This window comes from Geospiza fortis, unplaced genomic scaffold (genome assembly GCF_000277835.1).
Source record: "Geospiza fortis unplaced genomic scaffold, GeoFor_1.0 scaffold206, whole genome shotgun sequence".
NCBI lineage: Eukaryota > Metazoa > Chordata > Aves > Passeriformes > Thraupidae > Geospiza > Geospiza fortis.
In genome coordinates this window covers 6447952-6470037 of record NW_005054311.1, presented here as the reverse complement: position 1 = coordinate 6470037, position 22086 = coordinate 6447952, and the positions used below count along the sequence as shown (strand labels likewise).

Here is a 22086-nt window from a genome sequence, read left to right as displayed (position 1 = left end):
GAAGATGTATTGGAAATGTGGTGGGGGGGAGGAGGAAATGCTTTTTGTGGAGTTTTCATTTTCCAGGTGTGTGTGTGTGTGTGTGTGTGTGTGTGTGTGTGTGTGTGTGTGTGTGTGTGTGTGTGTGTGTGTGTGTGTGTGTGTGTGTGTGTGTGTGTGTGTGTGTGTGTGTGTGTGTGTGTGTGTGTGTGTGTGTGTGTGTGTGTGTGTGTGTTTCATTTTCCAGGTGTGTGTGTGTGTGTGTGTGTGTGTGTGGTTTGTTTCCCTTTTGTAGTTTAGTTAATAAACTTTTTTTTTCTAAGGTAGAGGCCTGCTTTGCTTATTTCCTGGTCACATCTCACAGCAAACACCAGGGAGGTATATTTTCATGGGGCACTGGCATTGTGCCAGTGTCAAACCATGACAGCCCTCCACTATCATGCTTCCATATTCCAGAATAATACTTCCACTCTGTAAGAGATGCAGAACCACATATATGGTTCTGTAAGAACCACAGTTCCATACTAAAATCAGTTTTGCCCAAAAGCACAACCATGAAAATACCAAGGCAAAAATACTGAGGTTAATTGAGTCTAAAAATGTGAGGAGTGTAGCTGAGTGGGCCATATGATGACAAGTGGAATTTGATTTCAGCAGCTGTAATGGTACTGTAAAAACAGTAGAACTACTTACACATTTTCTCAGAGTCATAATTAGTTCATGGAAATGTTCTGGGAATCGCTTTGACAGTGAAGCCCAAAATTTTGTTCAATGGTGTGCAACAGTGAAAAATAATACACTAAATATATGGAAGAGGATGAATAATAGATAAAACACATTACACAGATCTTCTAAAATATGCAATATTAGTCATCCTAACTAAAAAGGATGCTTTAGAGTTTCCATGTCACATGAAAAAGAGCTTAATAAGATTGGGACTATCTACCAAAGAGAAAAGAGGAAAATAAGGTTGTAAACACAGATGCATAGTAATGATTGGTGCTGCCAAAGGAAATGTGGAAGACTCAATTCTCTTCTTTTTCCCTAAAAGAAAAAATAATGTATGTTCAATGAGACTGAAAAGCAACTTTTCCAAAACTGAGAAAGGAAGTTCTTCACACCATGTCTAGTTAGCAATTACTCTTATCTGTGCAAAGTCTGCAAGAGTCAAAACTCCCTGACATTTATGAGAATAACAAAAGTGTTCAATTAGTGAGAGTATAAGAACTATGAGTTATACACAACTGCTCATTTCAAGTTACTACTCATTATGAATCACAGCTCAAATTTTCAAGCGTGACAGATGAACTTTCAGATGTGCACTACACATTTTTGGCACCCACCTCTGAAAGTATTTGGGTCAGTCATTGTTTTAAATGAGGTGGTGGACAAGAGGAGTTACAAGTCTGGTCCATGATAGGGGTTCCTACATTCCTAAGGTAGGAACTTTATAAGTGCTGGTTTTTTGGGAGGCAGAACTAAAATTGAAATTGTGTATTGAAGAGGAATAAGTACCAGCAAGCCTCATCTTGTTAAGTAGCTGTTGTTAAGCAGCAGCCATTCATCCTGCCATTTTAGAACTGACCCTGCCCTATTTCCTTATTTTTGCCAATTTGATACATGTTTCCATGGGAACAGAAGCAGGACTAGCCACCAGCTGAGTCAATCTCAGCTGCTGGCTCCCGGCTCTCACGTTTTGTTCTGTTTCCTTGGAAACTGATGTCAAATGAAAGAGAGAAATAAACCAGCTTTTACTCTTTAGTATTTACTCTTTCTTTGGACCTGTGCTAGATCCTCTGGGCCGCTAGAAGGCTTACAGATGACTTTATGGACATTCAGTTTCCTTCTCTCTGGAGCACCTGCCAGCCACCAGAGTGTCCCAGCAGATGCAAGTAAGGGTTCTCAGTTTCAGCTACTCCTGGCAGGCCACCTGCTGAGAGCTACAATGGCAGGGTGTGAAAGCAGGCTGCAGAATTTAGGAGGCATTTGGCTCCCACAGTCTGTAATATTTCAAATTGGAAGGAAAGAAATTAAATTTATTTAAAAAATAGTAGGGGCAACAGATGGGCGTAACGATATACAGAGAGCAAATTGACTAACAAGCTCTGACCTGCATTAGGCTGAACAGCCGCAGAAACTGCTTCAGCCAATTAAATTCTTCATTTCACATCACACATTTAACAAAGTTCTCTCTAATCTGGCTGTTAGCTGACTGAACAGCACAATGTAAACAAAACCCCATAAACACATCTGTTTATGCATATATACATATGCAGAAAGAGAAAAGAACATGATCTGATCTTTTTCAAAGAATTTACAAAAATCTGCTTGAGTGCATGAATTTGAACCAGACGCCTTCACCAATTCCATACCTATGTTACTCCCATGTTATCATGTGAATATTAACACCCCCCACCGCAGCCCACCTCACACTCCTTTGTATATCATTTTGGACCAAAGTATTTTCCAAAGCAGTGTTATTAATGCAAATGGATATTAAATAAAAATATCTACATCTGTGCAGCCAAATCCAAATTTTCACATAACTTTCATCAAAAAAATGTAGGGACAGAGCAATTTTAAAAGACAAAATCTTTCCTAAGGAAATGTTTTATACTTGATGACCTCAGCTCGTAGTTAACTAGTACATCAGGGTATAGCACCTTGGACTCTCACCTTGGACTTTCACACATAATATATGCACTCCTTCCTGAGTATTCTTTACATCCCACCTCAGTAATTTTTACACAACTCTCACTTACCATTGACCTTGAATTACTATTGTGAGTAACTTTTAGAATTGTATATCTATATATAGTTAAATTAATGTACAGCCCAAGTAACAGCTCAGTACTATTAATTTCTTCAGGTTCTTAGAGCAGTCCCACAGAAAAGACAATCAGATACCCAGGAACAATATTTATTCCTCCAGTCCTGCTGTACTTACATCCATTTGTTGAGGATATACTCAACATATCTGGGTGTTCTGAGAGATGTGTCAAGCCAGCTAATGTGATTTTGTTCTGGGTCAGTTATTTAAATGAAAATTTTAGGCAGTTATAATTGTTTTAAGCCAGGCTTTTCTGTCTTATTTAGAAAGATGTAAGATGTACTCAATTTATTTAATCTATTTATGGGTTTCCTCTAGCTGAACTTAAATCTATAATTTCACCTTCCTCTATATCAGAAAGAGTTTACATCACAAACAAGACAACATTTATTTTTACTGCTGCAGCTGCAATAAGGAAAGAGCATTTCACTTTATGCTAAGCTTTGCAATGTCTGTCCCAAATTCTTCTCAGTCAGCCCTCATTTATATTTTCTGAAATAACTTGATATAACCTCTTCCACTGAACAATACAGATACCAGCACAAAGACTGGAACTTGTCCTGAAGGACTCTACTGGCTACATGCCTCCTTACTAGAAAATGAACTTTGATTTATTTCTTAGTTCTGTTTCCTTATTCTAAAGAACTTCATACTGATTTGAGGGCTTCTCTCTTATTCTATGTCTATTTCCTTTCTGTGAGAGCCTTTGATGAAAGAAATTGATGAGTCCTTTTCGAGACCTAGCTGGCTATGTCAGCTTCTATTCATGTCTGCTGGCTTCTTCAAAGGACTTCACCAAGTTTTTATGACTTGTTCCTTCTCAAGTGTGATGTCGACTACTCCTCAATGTAGCATATCAATTTCTAATTCTACTCCTGATTATAATTTTTATAAGTTGGTCTACTACATTAACTTACAAATTTAAGGATTCTACTCTGTCTTGAAAACATGGCAAGATATTCACAACATTTTGCTCAGATATCAAAGCAGTTCTGAGCTAATGATTACATACTGTTGTCAGTAGTTTGACAATTATTCTTTTGAATTGCTATAGAAAATCTGGGAGAATAGAATCTTTTTCCATTGATTTATTTCTGATCAGTTTCCCTATTCCTACCAGCAACTCCAGTCACTCTTCAGTGAGTTCATCAAAAGGGTTCTAGCACAGCAATCTCCACAAATCCTTCCACTAAGAATTTTTCTGAACAAAGCAGCAAAGCAATCATTTAATCATTCCACATAGCCTTATTTTCTACAAGTAATGATCTTCTACTCTGCTTAAATATTATTCCCAAGATTCCATGGCAAACTTGCTGCTACTGGTATTTACAGAAAGATTTATATTTTTCTTTTTCATTCATTGTAAGATGCTTTTTTAGACTGCTTTATTTTTTTGTACATTTAACTTACCAGACATTATGATTCTGTGTATTTTCCCCATTGGGACATAGTTTTATTTTTTTGAAGGGTATCTTCCTGCTGTTTTGTCATGCTGAGTTTTTTTCTTTTTCGAGTCTTACTTGATGTGGGGCATGAATTTACTCTATGTCTTACATATGAAGTTCTTAATACTCTCTAAACCACCTGACTTAATTCTCTACAGTTTACTCTTTAGCCTCTCTTTAAGACTCATCCTTAATTTAATGTTCTTCTGCTTTCTGAATGTGAGTACCGCTCTACAGACCTTTTTTTGTTTGTTGCTTCTTCAAAGCTATCAAAACTAAGAACAATTTATTTGTAGCTATGGAAAACTCATTCAGATATCAAGATTTTGGAATGGATTCTGTGTGCTATTCAGAATGAAATGAAGGGTTAAGTCTCTGTCTGTGGGTTCTCTAATCTGTTGAACTACATATGAGTTAGTTTGAGCAGCACTTTTTTTTTGGTTTTGCAATGTTTTTGAGTCCCTCAACATATCAGTCAAATCTGAACTTCTGGCTTGTTGTATAGTAATATGTATCTGGCAGCATTGTTATACACTTGTAATACATAGGAATTCTGTCTCACTCACTGAAATTATTAATTTGGTAATATAAATTGAGTTTTATTTAACATACTGCACTACTCTGACACTGGCATGGCCGACTAATCTCTCCTGCATATTGGTATTCTTGTTATTACAACATCCTCATATAAGGTTTCCTCATATTGGTTTCTGCATTTTACATTTATATCAATGCTAGAAGCCCAAATAGGACATGTCTCATTGATCTCTTTTTCTCTTCTGTCTCTTCTAAAATGGCATCTCATTCAGACTTTTTTCTCTATTTCATGTTTATTACCATCCCAGGACAAATTAGGGTGAAACCTTAAATACTGGTATTCCAGATACCAGAATGAAGTTTATTTTTAAATATTGATAATGCTATCATAAGAATGCATAAGAGGAAACATCACAGAAATAACTACTTAATTGGTACTAAGACATCAAAGAATACAAAGGCTGCTGCCCTGGATAAATGTTTTAAAATTTTACATGAAATATTGGCATCCAGTATGCAAGATACTACTTTCATTGAATCTAACACTAATGCAAGATATTTTTACCTTGGGAATTATAAAAGGTAGTCCATTTCCCCTACAAGTTATTATTTATTAATTATTATCACTGTCTACCTTCCAAGGCCACAGAGATCCAATCTGTTTCATGGATATTTGTGTTGGGAGAAGATAAGCCAGTCAGAGGTTTTCAAGCTGAACTCTAGAGTAAAAGAGTTACTACACCATAGAATCACAGAATATTCTGAGTTAGAAGGGACCCACAAGGATCACTGAGTCCAGCTCTTAAGTGAATGGACCATACAGGGACTGAACACATGGCCTTGGCATTATCAGTGCCATGCTCTGACTAGCTGAGATAATTGTGAGCAAGAGGTGAGTGTGAGTGCATGTGTACACATGGACCCTTTCAACTGCACTAAGTACATGACTGAATTATGACATGGCTGTTGCACACACTGCACTTTCTAAAGGATTTTGCTGTTTCAGACTGTGGTTTCATTCCAACACAGCTGAGCAACTGAAATTAGAGGGAGCTGGTTTCCTAAGTGTTCTTTTCTTGTGGCTGGATTCTCTTCAGCTAAGATTGAAGATCCCCTGTAGCAAGTAATTTAAAATATCTGGTTTTAGACAAAGGGATAAAATCACTCTGTGACCCTTCTCTTAGAGGAGACACTACCAGAACCTCTCCTCCACAGAGCTGGCTATTTCCAGCAAGTCTGTAATGGTCCTATGTCCTTAAGAGCTGTATCTGCTCAAATTTGTCAGATTTGAATGAAACAGGCAAAGTTTGTTAGGCAGTAGGAAAAAAAAATCACACAGACCACCCTAGCACATAAACATTGCCTTCTTAAGAAAGCAGGTCAAAAAGCAAACAATGGTAGAGCCTTGCAAATCTCCTCTACAGCAGCATCCACAGAAGCACCACAGTTCCTCATGGGCAGGCCAGCCAGTGAGGCAGTGAAGGAAGGATGAGCTCCAGTTCACATGACTGGGAGAAACAGTCTGGCAGGGACCTGGCTCAGATCTGAGCATAATCATTTTGATTATGACAAAAAAGGTGAATCATGATGAGAAAAGCAAATTCCTGGTTCAGCCTAGGAAGAAATTAGTGAGGAAAAAGAGTGATTGGTCTCTCCACTGGTCTGAAAAATTAGCAAAAGGAGAAATGTTACACGCAGGGAAACTAGGAAAACAGATAAATAGAGGTAACATTATGGATTAATTCCCTTTTTTTTTTTTTTTACACTGCTGCTTGAAGATTAGAAGCCCTTTGTGTCATCAAATGCTTTTGCATTATGAGAAAATCAAGCCTACAGCACTCTTAGGAAAAGTACATAGGGACACTGCTATAGTTCTTAGCAGATCACTGTAGAGTTAGGGAAGTTTTAACATTGTCCCTGCCTTGGCCTTTAACCTCTTTTCTTTTATCCAGCAACTTTACTGTCCATATATCATAAACTACTTCCCCTGCTGCTGACTGGAGGATATGGATGCTTTTTGGTTCAGTCATTAAAACTTTTAATGTGGTGTCTTATGGCAGCCACAGATGTGCTTTTCCTAAAGAAACCATACCTGTAGGGTCAGGATGCCAGAAATTGGTCTGAAAACTGACAGATCCAACATTCCAAAGGATTTCTGCCTTCTGTAATGGCCAGAAAGTCTCTAAAAATAACTTCACTTCCCTTTGTATTTTTAGATTTAGACTGCCTATCCTCAGCTTATAAGGCATGGGTTGCTTGGACTTTGCAAACAACTCTAGAAAAGGAGCCTGGATTTTAAAGTTCTGGGTTTAAGAACTCTTTTTAAAAGTTCTTGATAATTTACTGCTGTTGTTTTATTAAAATGAACTGTTTTGTGAATAACAGCAAACAGCACAGGACATTACCAGTGTATAGGTTTCTTGTCTTGGTTCCTTTGATCCATGAGCTTATGAAGACACAACTAACAGAGGGTCACCTGATAGAAGCCAAATGCAGAACTATCATGTAGGAACCTGATGAGTATTCATAAACAGAGTTCAAATGGTTCATTAGCTACAATGACTGATTGCATTCATAACTTTGGAGCCTACATTTAGTTTAATCTTTATCATTTGGATTAGCATTAACTGACAGAAATAATCCCTTTAAAATTATTTCACAGAATCAAGTGGGACAAGAAATATCTACTACAAAGTATTCCTGAAATAAAAGAGAAACTTGCCACCAGTAGTGTTATCTATGTGGCAATTATTTTTCAAACACAGAAAAGATAATATGTGCTTCATCAAACTCAACTAAAGAATTCACCATTAAACTTTAGCAACCTAAAAATAAAAAAAAAAAAGCACAACAGCAACAATAACAATAATAATTATAGCAGCAAAGACAATTGTCATTTACTTTTACACAAGACTTTTTGAGACCCAAAGAGGAGTGCTTCAGGAAAATAAATTGCAGTTCACCTCACTGCTTTTATAGTAACATATTTTATGCGCACACAATAGTTTAATGACCACATTTGCTAGCACAATACCTTTATTTCCTTCCCACCCCAAATCCATTAGCTTCAAAAATATTCTGCGCAACTTACAGTAATAGCTAAGAGCTCTAACAGTAAGTTCAAGTCAATTCTATGCTGAGGGATCAAAATATCAAACATTGTCATGTGTGCATTCAGTGAGTGTCACTTTGCATGGGCTTATATAATTGCAGGAGAATTTCAGCTCTTATGCAAAGTTCAGGCAACTGGTGTGCAGCCCTGTGGTCTGGAAAGCCCCAAATGTGGAAAAAACACACAAAGTTTTTAGCATTATATATTAGATGATCAAAGAATATACACTGAAAAGCTCAGAGGGAAATTGCAACCATTTAAAATTACAGTAAACATTGTTTTTTAGATATATGTTACTTATGGTTTAACTTCACAGTTATTGCTGCTGTCCATGGACGTTATACTCAAGTGAATCTAATAAGACTAGATATCAGGTTCTTTAGTTTAAACTAAAGTAAAAAATAAAACTCCTTCTATCTGAGATTATTTTAATTGGATTTTGTGACTATTTGTCATAATATGTTTGGGTTCAGATGAGCAGAGAAAATGTTAACGATACTGACAATATCACTTACAATACAATTGGAGCAAAATGAAATAAACAAGGTTCTCAACAAGCTGCTATGGCTTCAAGCTACATACACATAGACCAGAAGTGTCTCCAGCAGACAAATTTCAGCTACATTTTCTATTTTTTATTGACAACTGTATTAACTGGGAAGTCTTTCAAACTCTAGGGAATGACTGAGACATATCTTTTCAGATTCTTAGATTATTTTTTCAAAGAAATCTCCTTGCAGTTTAAGAGGCATTGTTCTAAGGTATCTTCTACAAATTATTCTAAAAAAGTTAAGTCTCTCCTAATAAAATTCCAGAGCTACACTGCAAAGTAAGAACAAAGTAAAAGCAGTGGAGTGAAATGGTATATATTTTCTTGCAAATGTTAACATCAGAAGAGAAAACAATTGTTCTTTTTCTTACTGATTGCCAGGTGTAGGAGAAGAGACTAACACTTCTAGATTGTCCACATATAATCTAGTTTTCAGATATCACCAGGTGCCGTGTTGGAGGCAATCAACTCTCAAACAATGCACATCTACATACAGACAGATGTTTTTTTCCTAGACATAAATTGTTGCTGCCATGTTTCTTGCTGTCAGTTTGTCCAGAAAGCTCTACTTCAGCTCCACTTCTAGAAACCAACCAGAGTGTTGGAACGTGTGTACAGCTGGCATTAAGCTATTACCTCCTGCCTATCAAAATTGCTCGTGTGACCTTTCTGGGAATACCATTAAGAGAGGAACAATCAGCATGGGTGTAGCACATAAAATTACTGCAAATAAATATAGCAGTAGGTAGCATAATTCCTGAGCATCTCCACAAAGAATGCAGTCTAAGCAGTGACCTCTTCTGCACTTATCCTGAATGAGCTCTTACTGAAATTCACTAATGGGTTCTGATAATCTATTATTTATTGCAACAGACTCTAATAGAGAGTCTTAGCAGAGGACTCTCCTGTGTTTACAACCCTTGAAAATAAAATGTCTCACAAGTGACAGAAATGTGGCACTTGCAACTACATACACGATTTCTTTTGGTTGCAGTTGTTTCTTTTATATTTGGTTTTGAAAACCAGAACCCTTCCTCCCCCAAAATACACAGCTTGACTTGCTTTCATTTTACCTAATGCATCTTTGGCTTAATCTTATGGAAAGCTGTAGATACTGATATGCAACCATTAGTATTACTTGGGCTTGAGGACATACCTCCATGTTATACTTTTCCACTGTCCTCCTCAAAGGATCCACAACCTGCCAGCAAATCAGGATGCAAAGATCAATCAGTAGCATCCCTCCAACTATCCCCAGTAGCTTCTGGTCTTTAATGATCTGGAGAGAAAAAAAAAAAAAAAAAAAAAGAAAAAAGAAGTAGGGAGATTCCCATGAGCCACAGATAGACCCTATACAGCTTTATTCCTATATAGGGAGAAAGACACACATTGCTAATAGTAAAGGTTTTTAACAATGAACAAAGAAAATAAATATAGAAAGATGAAAGCAAGACAAATTATTTTAGTTCATTTCATGGGTATTAGAAGTATCTGAAGTGCTTTCCCACTTCTAAAAAGACTTTGGGAAGACTCTCAAACATTTATATTGAAATCCAGGCTTAATATTAACTCCTGGAAAATGAGAAAAATATGTTCTACAGAGCCACTACTGTGTTTATGCATGCAGATGTGGAAAATGCCCATCAGCCTCTCAGAGTAGAAGGCATTGAGGTAGTTTTCACTAAGATTTAGTGCTCATTCTTTCATAACCTTCTTGCATGTGGAAAATGCAAAAGTTATCATAAGTTTATTTTGGAGTTTTTTTGTGTCCATGTGTTTAATATTTGCCTGTGTTACCCAGGGAGCAGGAAGGAATGATATATTTTTTCTATATTACAAAGGTCAGAGGCTTTAATGCACATCTAGTGTAAAACATGCTTTTAATTTTGCTTGGGGTTTAGATTCCAAACAGAAAAACAAGAGTTGCTGATAAAAATAAAAATCCAAACCATGTATTAGAGTCTTTTATAACTGCATGCAATCCCTATGAAATTTCTACCGTTGTACACATAGCAACACAGAAAAAATATACTGAAATTGCATTATTTCAGTTGCAAAGTTGTAATCATGTTGAAATATCAGGCCTAAATTAATTTTATTTCAGTGTTCTTGATTCCATGGTCATGGTTTCTTAATTAATATCTACCTCTATTATTAAGAACACTCATCCAGTAGTCAAAAGTTATTGCCAAATTGCTGTAACATGGACAAATACACATCTTTTTTTTTCCAAGTTTCCATTCTGGGAAACAGTTGACTTAATCCAAATGAAATATTCAAAAATATTAAGCCTGAGAAGCTTAAGAAAGTTGTGATTATTTCAGTTCAATTTGATGAAATTATTAGGATTTCAAAAATGCATTAAAAAGCCAGAAGTGTCAGCTAATCTTAATAGAGGCAAAGTTAGTATTCCTGCATAGAATAAATTGTATTTGCATTACATTCTTATCAAGCTGAAGGAAATGATGAAAATGACAAAATTTGAAAAAATGTATAAAGAACGTTAGAAAGTCTGGTTTTCATATTGCTTGGCGTGATATCTTTTCTCTTTTGAAAGATGTTTCGGAAACATTGTGCACCACTTTTTGTTAATCTGCTGGTTTATTTTATAGAAAATTTGGAATAAACTAAGAGTAAAATAAAGGCTAGAAATCAGAATGAGCTAAAGGACTTGGTACAATATTTTCATTTCCTGAGACCAGTTATGTAAATCCATGTAGCTACCACTGCCAGAAAGCACTGGAAAGTGATGCTTTCCACATGTTTGCAGCAGCAAGGAAGCAGTACAGCCATCTCAGAATTCTGAGACAGCACAGGTATGTCTGGAGAGGGCAGGTGAAAGGGAAGGGTGCAGCTTTCATGGTGATATGTCTTGCTGCTGGATGATTTGGCAACGAGAACTTTGCAAGGAAAAGGTGCCTTGGTGAGCTGTGCAGGGGGAGGAAGACTGTTGAAATGTGTTTCTTCATAAAGCTAAAATGAAAGCAGGTATTAAGCAAAGGTTCTCAGACACAGCTTGGTCCCTTGCCTTCTTTGGGAAAACAGAACTACGTCTGACCTTTTAGCTGTTTATCAACTGGCAATCAGAGCTGAAAAGGAACAGGTTAGCCTTTTTTCCTTTTTTAATCTCTTTTGTAATGCCTGCAAACAGACCTTGAGTGAAACATACCTAGTACTGCTCCTAGTATGAGTGGAGACATGGAAGAGAAAACAATGGGAAGTCAAGTCCATAGAGGATTTGGATTTAGATGAAATATTGACAGTTTAACTCAAATTTCTTTTCCTCTCTCTTAAATGGCTAGGGAATTTATTGTATTGGTATGTTTTAGTTGGTCTTCCTTTTTAACTGATGTAGTTTATTTTACTGAAGTTGGCTGTTGAACTATTACATGTTTAGCCTTTCCCAGTAGCCAGTGGGCAGGGACAAAAGCCTTTAAAAGACAATTCATCCCACCTATCCTGGGAAAGATTTATGGTCAGAAAAATTAGTGTTCTGAAACATGCCACTCCCTTCCTCACTCCCTGCCCCCCAAGAGGAGGTGTAGACAATTAACTTCAGCTAAAAATATACATTTGACAAACTAAAAGCTATGTGAAAGCATCTTGCCAGAAATGTCTCCCTCTGTTCTTCTAAGCCAAAAAGGTTCCTTGGAAAAAAATCCAAAAACTCAAAATATCTTATCTTTCAAATAGAAATAGCACACATTTTACTTAGGATATGTAAGCAGCCCAATGTCTTCCATATTTTTATGAACTATCTTCATATTGAAAGTAAGATTGCACTGAATTCAGAATTGCCAACCCCTGGTAATATTAGTCAATCTGGTACAGCAATGCCAGAAGCAAAAGAGTGAAAGGATATTATTAAAAGTAGTAATACTGATAATCCACTCACAGAATCAAAATAAATATCTTCCTATTCATGATCACATTGCTAATGTTATCACATCACTTCTCCTTGCTCTTGTACATCTTTCATTTGTACCTGACCTTGCACTACTGCAGATCAGTATTTCAGTTTGGTAACCTTTTTTTGGACAGGTAGTTATTAGAAAAAGGTAAGAGTAGAGATACAGCAAACAGTTGAGCTCTTCCTTGGATACCTTTGGAGTAATTTTTCCCGCATTACTCGGCCCTTTTCTGGACAGAAGGGGAGTTGTATAACAGCAGCTGTCACTGGCAGCAGGTATTATTCATCCCTTACTTCTGCCAGGCAGCCAGGAGGAAGGCAAGCAAGAGAAAGCCCATAAGATAACCTAAGTGACCTACAGCAGCGTGATGAGCTCTGCAAACACAGTGGTGTTGGTGCTGCTGCAGGGTGAGAGGGCTGAATGCAGGGTAACTGGGGCTGCCTCCCACACCCATCACAGCGCTGCCCTGTCCTTGGCAAAACCACTGCTGGAATACAGCTCTGAAGCAGAACTCTCCACCAGAATGTTAGCTTTCAGAACAAAACACCGAGGTCCAATTATTTTTCACTTCTGCCAGTTATTAGCAGCTTGTCCTAAAAGAGATTTGCTCTGAGAAATGCCACTGGTATATCACTAACAGCACTTCTAAAAGGCTTGCTGTTCTCCCCTTCCACACGCAGGAAGCCCAGCTTTCCCAGCCCTCACTCCCACCCACTAGAACTCCTTAAATTCAGCACATTCACTCCTCGGGAATCACCAGATGCACTGAAGGAGTCTTGACTCAGACATCCAACAAATTCTCTGTCTGACAGAAGAAAGTAATGAGCTAGTGAGGCTCCTCACAATCAAAAATGTCATTTTTCTTTAAGAGGAAGGTTCTCATTTTTTCTCTCTTTTCATTTTCTTTCTAGCAAACAGTAAATCAGCCTTTGGAGAAATACATGGTAGCTAATAAAATCCATTTATGCAAGTGCTCCTGAATCCTTGCTGAAGCCAAGCTCTCACACAGCAGCATCTGTGAGTCATATTTTCTACCATCTGTGATTGGATAGGTGAATCTGTCTCATCCTGGCAGATCTGCACACTGTTATAAATGCCATTGCCACCAGTCTGGACTATATATCTGGATATGGAGCGATCTGTCCTCAAAATAAATTCACTCAGAACAAAAACTGGTAGGCCATTTTCCTCAGCAACACCACTGTATGGGCAAATCAAAATTACTCTGAAAACTCACAGCCATGAAGACAGATAAAAGTCCTTACTCTCCACAGACCTTGCCATCTGATCACAGGAGATATAAAATCTGCCTAAAGCTCTGGGATAAAGTTTCTGCTCCTGGAAACTCCTGAGGATTTTCTAGAACTATCACAGGCTGTACCACCTGCCACAGTAACTTCAACTGTTCATTTGGTTCTTATTGCATAAACCTTTTGTTGGGCTTTTTTCATTTGCATTCTAAAGCATATCCATTGTGTCCTGGATGACCCTGTCATCCATCAGTTTGTGGGATCACCTGGAAATTTGGCAATCAACAGTCACTAAATATTAGGTTTGTTTTTTATAGTTACGGCTAGGGAAAACTTTCTGTTATTTCTTATCTTATCTAGAAACCAATTCTGAAAATGTTCATGACATAGACCTTAAAGTTGAACTCCATTATAAACCATGAAGAAAGAGTCTTACATATGAAGACTTACATCTCCAGGATGCAACATTAGTTTTGTACCTCTGATTTCCACAAACAGCTTTCCAGCACAACTGAAGAGTTAATTTACTCCTGTCTTTTCTTCAGAGTTAATTTCCTTATTACCAGATCACCTCCATTTATCAGAATAAAATATCTTTAATTTTAAAGCTATATTAGCTATATCTCTGCAGTTTGTTTGTTGGGTTTTTAATTTAATTCATAGAAACATAGGCTGGAAGTGCTTTTGCATTTATTCATAAGTTTTGATATAAATATATTTTTTTTCTTTTCCATTTAAAATGTAGGATCTTTTTAGCTTAAGAAGGAAATTCTGGTTTCTCTTGTATAGATCAACCCTGCCTAATCTAGCTGACAGAGTGGTCCCTTGCCTTCTGGCACTAGCTGGATAAACACTTAATGTTATTAATTAACTTTTTTTTCAGTTGTCTCTTCCCCAGACTCCTGGGATGGAATCTGTAGAGAGAAACTCTCTTTAAAGGGTCCCTCTGTGAAGCTTCCTAGACCTCATTCAAATAAATGAATATCGCTGACATCAATTACAAAAGCCCTCAGAAATCTGAAACCAAATTTTCTTCTCCCTGATACATACAGAAATCCTGCTGATCAGAGTCCCCCCTCTGAACTGGAGGGGAAAGAAAGAAAATAGAGTTTGCAGGGAAAAAAAATTGTAAAGTCTGTGAGCTTGCAAAAGGGACCATAAAACCACTCATGAACTTGCCTTCAGGATACCCTCTCCACTGCATAAACAAACCTTTCATGTCTCTCAGTGTGGTTCAGGGCCACCTTGGGCTTGTTCCCCTGCATTAAGTGGGTCGGCACAAGTGGGATGGTGCCAGGAGGTCGGGGATGCAAAGTCAGTGGTGGGTGGGTGAACTTTACCCTACGTGGGCTGAGGGAGACTCTATCTTAGAGTTATTAAAGCTATTAATATTTTAGTGAACTATACTGTAATACACTCTTAATTTCTATTGTGTAATGGAATGAGAAAAAAGGACTATTGAAAACACATTATGCATTGTTCCCAGTAACTCCACAATGTTTTTTTCAACAGCCATTATGAGTACTTCCTATAATAGATTGTATGATTAGTATTGGCAATGCCTCAAGCTGCAATTACATTTGTTTTAATGAGTGAATGCTTACATTTTAAAAAACATGTTGTAGCATTAAGGATTTTGACCAGTAAGTCACAGGGAGGAAAAAGCTAAGTTTTATTCTCTTAGAGGTATTTTGACTGATTTGATAGAAGACTTGTATATCTACTTATAAATTTAAAAAAACCAAAAAAACAAAAAACCAGCATTTCTGTTTCCAGTGAGGATCTACTGTGACACCTGTAGTCTAAGAACTTGGTGACTACCTTTCAGGATAGTGGAGTGTGTGGTACTCCTGACAATAATGGACAATTGGATATGATCAAAAAGCTTGGTATTGAGAATTAAATAGCTACAGTCACTAGCCTGCAAAAGCACATATTTCTAAAACGTGTCTTCATTGGTGACTCCTGTTTAGGATACTTGCATCATTGGGCAGACTCACTCTCCCATTAATGCTATAGCAAATGTGGATGTGTTGACTCTATGCCCTGCTGCCAGGAGAAGAAATCAATTGGAAGATACCTTTCCTCTTTTCCATCTCATATAAAAAAAAAAAAAGGAGGAATATCCTAGTGGAGATGCTCCCTAGGGGAAGCAGAAAATAGAAACTTTCCAGAGGTTAGAGATGGAGAGAGATTAAGTGATGGGTTAAAAAAGGTTATAAAAATCCTTGTTTTTTGGAAGCCTGAGCCTCAGTTATGACTACAAAGAACTAGAGAATTGGAGAGGTGATTGTTTTACTAACATTGGTAATCCAAACATAACGAGCACACAATTTGTTTTTCAATATAAATCTATATTGAAAAATGACTATTTTTCACAAAACAATTTTGAAAAGACAAAAATAAGAAACATGTTAGTCTAAAAATGGCACTAAGAAATCCAACTTGACAGCATTAGAACCAATCATTCTTGCTGGTGTTCTGGAGAACTGTCTTAGGAAAAACCCTCAACAGTGTGTTAACTTCTGCTTACAACCATAAGTAAAGCAAGATGTGCTGCCTTGAGAAACCTGCATATCCCACCAACACAGCAGGTCAAATTCACCTTTGAGAGAAATGCACTTGAGCTCAAGAACACATGGAATAAACGTAAAGGACTTTCTATGAGAGGTATAAATGTAAAGGACTTTCTATGAGAGGTGTGAATTCTCATCTTTGGAGTTGAAAGGAACCCAACCCTTCAGGAAAAAAAAGAGTGCATGAAAGATTTGAATGTTCAGGAAGAAATCTTCTGATTTTGTTTGATATTACATTAAAGTACCTAGACTTTAATATTTTCCTTAATGAAAAATTCTCTGAGAAAGCATACTTCATCATTACCAAATAGCTGGGAACATCAATGCACTTGATTACATTTACAATCCAATTTCAGGCTATTCAGGAATAAATTGCCTCATACTGTATAGCAACATGTTCTTTATTTCTCTGTCATCCAATAGTCTCATAATACATAGAAATTATGGTTGTAGCACCATTTATGAGCACTTACATTTCACATAGAGTTTTTGTTGTTTTTGCCATTACTGAGGCTTACCCTTACCAAGATGTACCATGCAGAAATTTCCATACATAAATGACTTCAAAAGCAGATTTTTCTCCTAGATGTACAGTTCATTAGCTCAGCTTCTTTCTGTGACATGAGCTTGAGATTTAGCTTCACATTCCATATTTATATAAATGTAAATTTTAGAAATATGATTCCTGTTGTTCCTTGGTTGGCATTTTGGCTGATCGGCTCTTATGAAAATCACAATGCTTATTTTACATCTAAGTTTGGATTCTAAGATTACACTGACTATTTTTAAAGCTTTGGACTTACAATTTATAGTTGTAACTATTTGGGGAAAAAAATAAAAATAATTTAGTTTCCACTTATATCACTTTAGGAAATACTGTATCTGTTTATTAATAAACCATAAGCCATACCTGAATAATTTACACTGCCCTGTAAGTATCAGAGATCACTTGGTCCAGTGGTAAATATTCATAATGAAAAAAAATCCTAAACATAAGCAAATTTCAAACTGTCTTCTTTCTGACTCTCAAAGACTGAACAATAACACTGAACATTTCTTTAGGTATCCATATGCTGGTTCATTTTCAGCAGATGGTCTCTGATAGATTGTTGTACTGTTGGTATGGTTACCCAAAGCAAATTTTTGGATCTTGACACATCTCCTCTCCAGACTTATGATCTCTCATATATATTTAGTAGAAACAAGTGTATCCTACGGGAAATCCATCATAAAACTTCTTGTTATACACACAAAATCTCTAGCAAGATTAAAAAAAATCCTGGAAAAAATATAAACATTTACAGTCTGAAAACTGACCTGGAAAAATATTTTAAAACAGAATTTACAGAAAGAACTGATTAGATAACACAAACTACATTTATGCTAATTCAGAACTACGTCTACATAGGATTTAAGTAAATAAATGAGATGTGGCCTATGAGGTTCTGACCTAAACCCTATGTCAACATAATCTGGAGAATTTTGCTTCATCTATTTTTAAAAGATTAAGATAATGGGTAACTTTTTTTAAACCGCTTCAGGACTTTAGTGAGGAAAAACATAGATTGTAATAAATTCTAAATTCCATGAGTGGCTTGAAAAACTTACGGGAAAGTTTACAGCCAGAGATGACATTCATTCTATAAACTTCCTCACAGAGGTTTCCAAGTGAGGGATGGGGATAGCAATCAACAGACACAAGCTGAGAAGAGAAGGCAGCAGCACATAAACCCATAACTGTGTAGCCTCCAGCTGCTTTCTCCCCTCTGTTTCCCCCCCTCCCTCCCCCAGGGATGCTGTGCAATCACAGGAGCTGGCAGCATCCCTGCAGCTGGCACCGTGCAGGGCAGGAGCATCAGCCAGCTGCTGCCCACCCCGACCTGGGAGATGAGGATTGGGCCCTGCTCAGAGTAGCCCATGTACCCTGATCCCCAGAAAGAGCCTGGATGGTACCCCTCCCAATTTTCTATACACCTGTTTTTGAAACATTAAATGTAGAAGTTATTCAGATTTGTTAAAAAATGGAGTGTGAAGGCAATGAGCTAAAATGTCTGAGAATTCCTGCACTGCTTCACTCAGGTACTAGATTTGCTTCTCAGAAACAAAGAAACAGAAGAATAATTTCTGAGAAATATGCTCAGAGATATTTCTACAGCATAACAAATAATTCTGGAAAGTAGTTATTTTTCTTCATTTGGCACTTAACTGTTTTATATATTAGACCACCTTTCTCAAAACTCCTACTGCCTTTTTCATTATGCATATTTTCTGGTTTAAAGAAAAGAATGAAAAGATGGTAACATAAAACTCTCTCTTTTACTGCACAGTCCTATTGCATGCCCAGAGCAGACTGACTACGTTTGCTCCATGACAGTGGCATTCTGTAGGAAAGCAAGGCTTCACTGGTGTCCTAATAATCTACACAGGGGCAGAAATGTACATTGTAGAGATCCTAGCAAGCTGTAGTTTTTCAGTTATTGACTTTTCAGCCACAACATAAAACTTTTAATGTTTTCATGAGCCCATTCTTCATAAAGAAAATGGAAGGAGGGTTCAATTATAGAGAGAGCTGCATGCATCAGCAAGAGGAGCCTTTACATCTTTGCACACCTCATCAGCTTAAGCTAAAAGTCACTAGAAGCTATCAAGATCCGTACAACTGCATAACAGGAAGACAAGGCACATATTTTGCCTGCAGGTTTTATAGATACACAGTAATAGAAAGAAGAACAGTAACATTCAAAAATCCTGTGTTCAGATTTTATGCTCTGCCCACACTTCTTGCAAAATCATTTTGGCCAGTCCTAATTTCAAGTTTTTTCTTGCCTCTTTCTCCATTCTCATTCCTGCTTTGTTTTCCTAGACTACATCCCTATTTTTCAGGCCTCCCATTCTGCCTCTAAATTTCAATCTTAATCTAATTTTAAACCAGATCTAGTTCTTCAATTACAGTTTGCCATTTAAATACCATACTCAGGCTCTGCATTCCATCATGCTCAGCTTTCTTGATCACTTCTTACAGACCTTCCTGCCTTCGCTGGCTTTGAAATTTAGTTTCCAAGGGAATTTTAATCCAAATTCAGTCTCCCTCTTCAATATCTTCTCCCAGTATATAATCCCAAGATTTTCCTATTTTTTTTTTCATCTGGACGGGCTTCTCTCTTGACGTAATTGGCAGGAAACCTGATTTCTCCTTTTCAGTCTTCCTGTTCCCAGTCTCTTGGCCCTGAAGTTCCCTTGCATTGCCAGCCTCCCTTCCCCATCCTACTGTCAAAAACATAATCTGTGCAATCTCCTTCCTGTCTTTGCAAGGCATGAAGGCCTCAGCTCTCTTCAGTACTCTTACAAGGGCCTAGCAGGCCAAATGGATTACAATAAATTTGCCAGATGGCAGCCTGACAGGCATAGCTGAGTCAGGTTAGACTGATAATTCATTTTTGTCTGTTCTGATTAGCTTTCTTTCCCTTTGATATTACCAATATAGAGAAATGCTTATGTGAAGGGGTAGAATAATGTTGGCAAAACTATAGCAGCACAAGCCTCAAGAAAAGAGGCTGCTCTACATCCCTTTTGTGGTTATATTCTGTATTTATCTTGTAACAACTTTGTCAACATAAAGACATATGCCACCAGAAATCTACAGCAGTAGTAATAATTGAGTACAATGATATTATTTTCAGTGAAAATTGAAGATAAAACATCTCTTCTCTGATGCCACAGTTGAAGAATTAAGTCCAAATAGACAAAGCCAGAGTGTACTCTGCTATGGGTAAGACAAGCTTATCGTGGCAGCATCAACTGAGATGTATTGTACTGTCAAATACAACAAATGCAACAAGGCAACATTGTGACCTTGATCATCTTCATGCTTTAGTGTAGCCATCTACAAATGGCCAAAAGCTTGTCTTTGTAGGAGCAGAATTTATAACATTTATGGAGGCTTTAAATATCCCTGCTTTGAATTTCTGACTATTCTGTGCTTTATTTGGCATTCAGAAGTTGCACAGGAGCAGTCACTGTGCAGGAGTGCTTCAACACCCCCAAAACCCCAAGACAGTGCAGATCCTACCAAAATGGACAGCTTCTCATCCTTCTAAACTTTCCAGAAGGGTTCGTTCTATAAATGGTTGAGCTAGCTAAAGCTTCCCCAGGACACCACATGCCCTCCTGCCACTGATACTCTCCTCTCTCTCCTCTTATCCACTGCCAGCCCTCCTGCTGCCAAGGGAAACAAAAAACCAGTCCCCACCTCTCTCAGAACACAAGACATTCTGCAGCCCAAAACAACAGAAAGGAGACGTATGAAAACCAGAGCTGCACCTCAATTATAACTGTTACAGTTATTTTTAATACTAATTCTATTTCACTTTCCATTATCTCCGCTAACCTCTTCAAAACTCAAAAATAATTTATTTCCCCCTACTGGTTTTGTCATTTCCATTTGACAAAAATTGATCCCCTTGCACCCCTCTGTTTCCAGCTAAAACTAATGCATTTTTAATTTGCTTCCTTTGAGCCCTAGCAAGATCAAAGATAGTGACAGAGCTCTGGGAATTTTGCAAAATTTATCCTTAGTAGTCTGATAACAGAATGAGTATATTCTGAATTTTATTGTTTATTAATTTCCAGTAACAGAAGAGTGGATATATAAAAGGCTGAAAATAAAATAGACTTTTGAAAGGTTTATAAACAGAAGTTAATGAGAACCTTCAACCAATTCAAGACACTCTAACTCATTGTTTCACTTTCCACTGCAGTAATATGGAGTGTATTATTATTATTATTATTATTATTATTATTATTATTATTATTATTATTATTATTATTATTTAAAATTCTGTATATTTGCTCACACTGGAGCAGATATCCACTAATCCCTTCAAAAAGCCATGTTGTACACCAAAGTGTGCAATAAATGTACAGAAGCTTGCCCTCTCTAATGTAGATAAACAGATTTACTCATCATATTCTCTCCTTTACTTAACACCCACTTTCAAGAAATGAATTAACCAGTGTTTTCAACAGCCACACAGGGATTCTTTCACTCTCTGAAGAAATTTCACTGTTGGCAAATATTTTTCTGATGAAAATATTGAGGATGACAGGCAAAGATGGTATGCCTAAAGGTCATACAGATTTTACTGTCATACTTGTATACAGGTAGTAACTGAAGTGATCACAAATGAGTAAGATCCACACTACTTAAATAATTTTGGAACTTTGTACTTCTCTGATTGCAATGCCAGTCTGCTCTGTCATGGCACAACTAATTCAGAAACATTAATGTGCTTTTTTCATGTAGCACTACCTTTGTGTATTTGTCAGTTTAGATATTGTTTGCAAAAATTTCTACTTTCTGTGCATCCATAGAAAGAAAATACTTTGACTGTAAACTATATCTGCAGAAAATGGAAATGTCATTCTTGCAAGACATAAGTAAAGAATGCCATGTTTTTCAGTCTGACTCCTAAAAACACTTTTATCTATCCTGGCAAATCAGAGACAGAAAATATATGACTAGTAAACACTAATCTGGATAGCTGATTTGTTTTACATAAAGAAAACTGTCGCGCTTCATGATTCATACTTATGATTTGGAGTGAGATATCTAAATAAAGAATTCTTTAAAGTTTACAGAACAAAATGTGTTATTGACTTAATTCCAGAATACTGAGGAAGGTAGCCTAACAGCCTTGATGCTTCCAGTGTCACTCAGAGCAAAGAAGCTCACTGGTCCAGATATCTGAAAGTTTATCTCCCTTATACTGGTCAGTATCTTTTTAACTGATCTTAAATGATTTTAACATCCAGCTATGCACAATCAATTGCAATTTGCAGTTGGTGATGAGCCCCTTGAAGAACAGGAGCAATAAAGAATTTGAGGATTAACAGATAG

The 22086-nt window shown here is 37.0% G+C and overlaps 1 protein-coding gene across 1 annotated transcript in view; it reads right to left on the bottom strand.

Annotated features, from left to right (window-relative positions):
* The window catches only part of GABBR2 (gamma-aminobutyric acid type B receptor subunit 2), a 462692-nt gene that overhangs the window by 120657 nt on the left and 319949 nt on the right, over nt 1-22086 (bottom strand). The window contains 1 exon segment of the mRNA XM_031055642.1: nt 9610-9732. Within this exon segment, the coding sequence (XP_030911502.1) occupies nt 9610-9732 (123 nt within the window).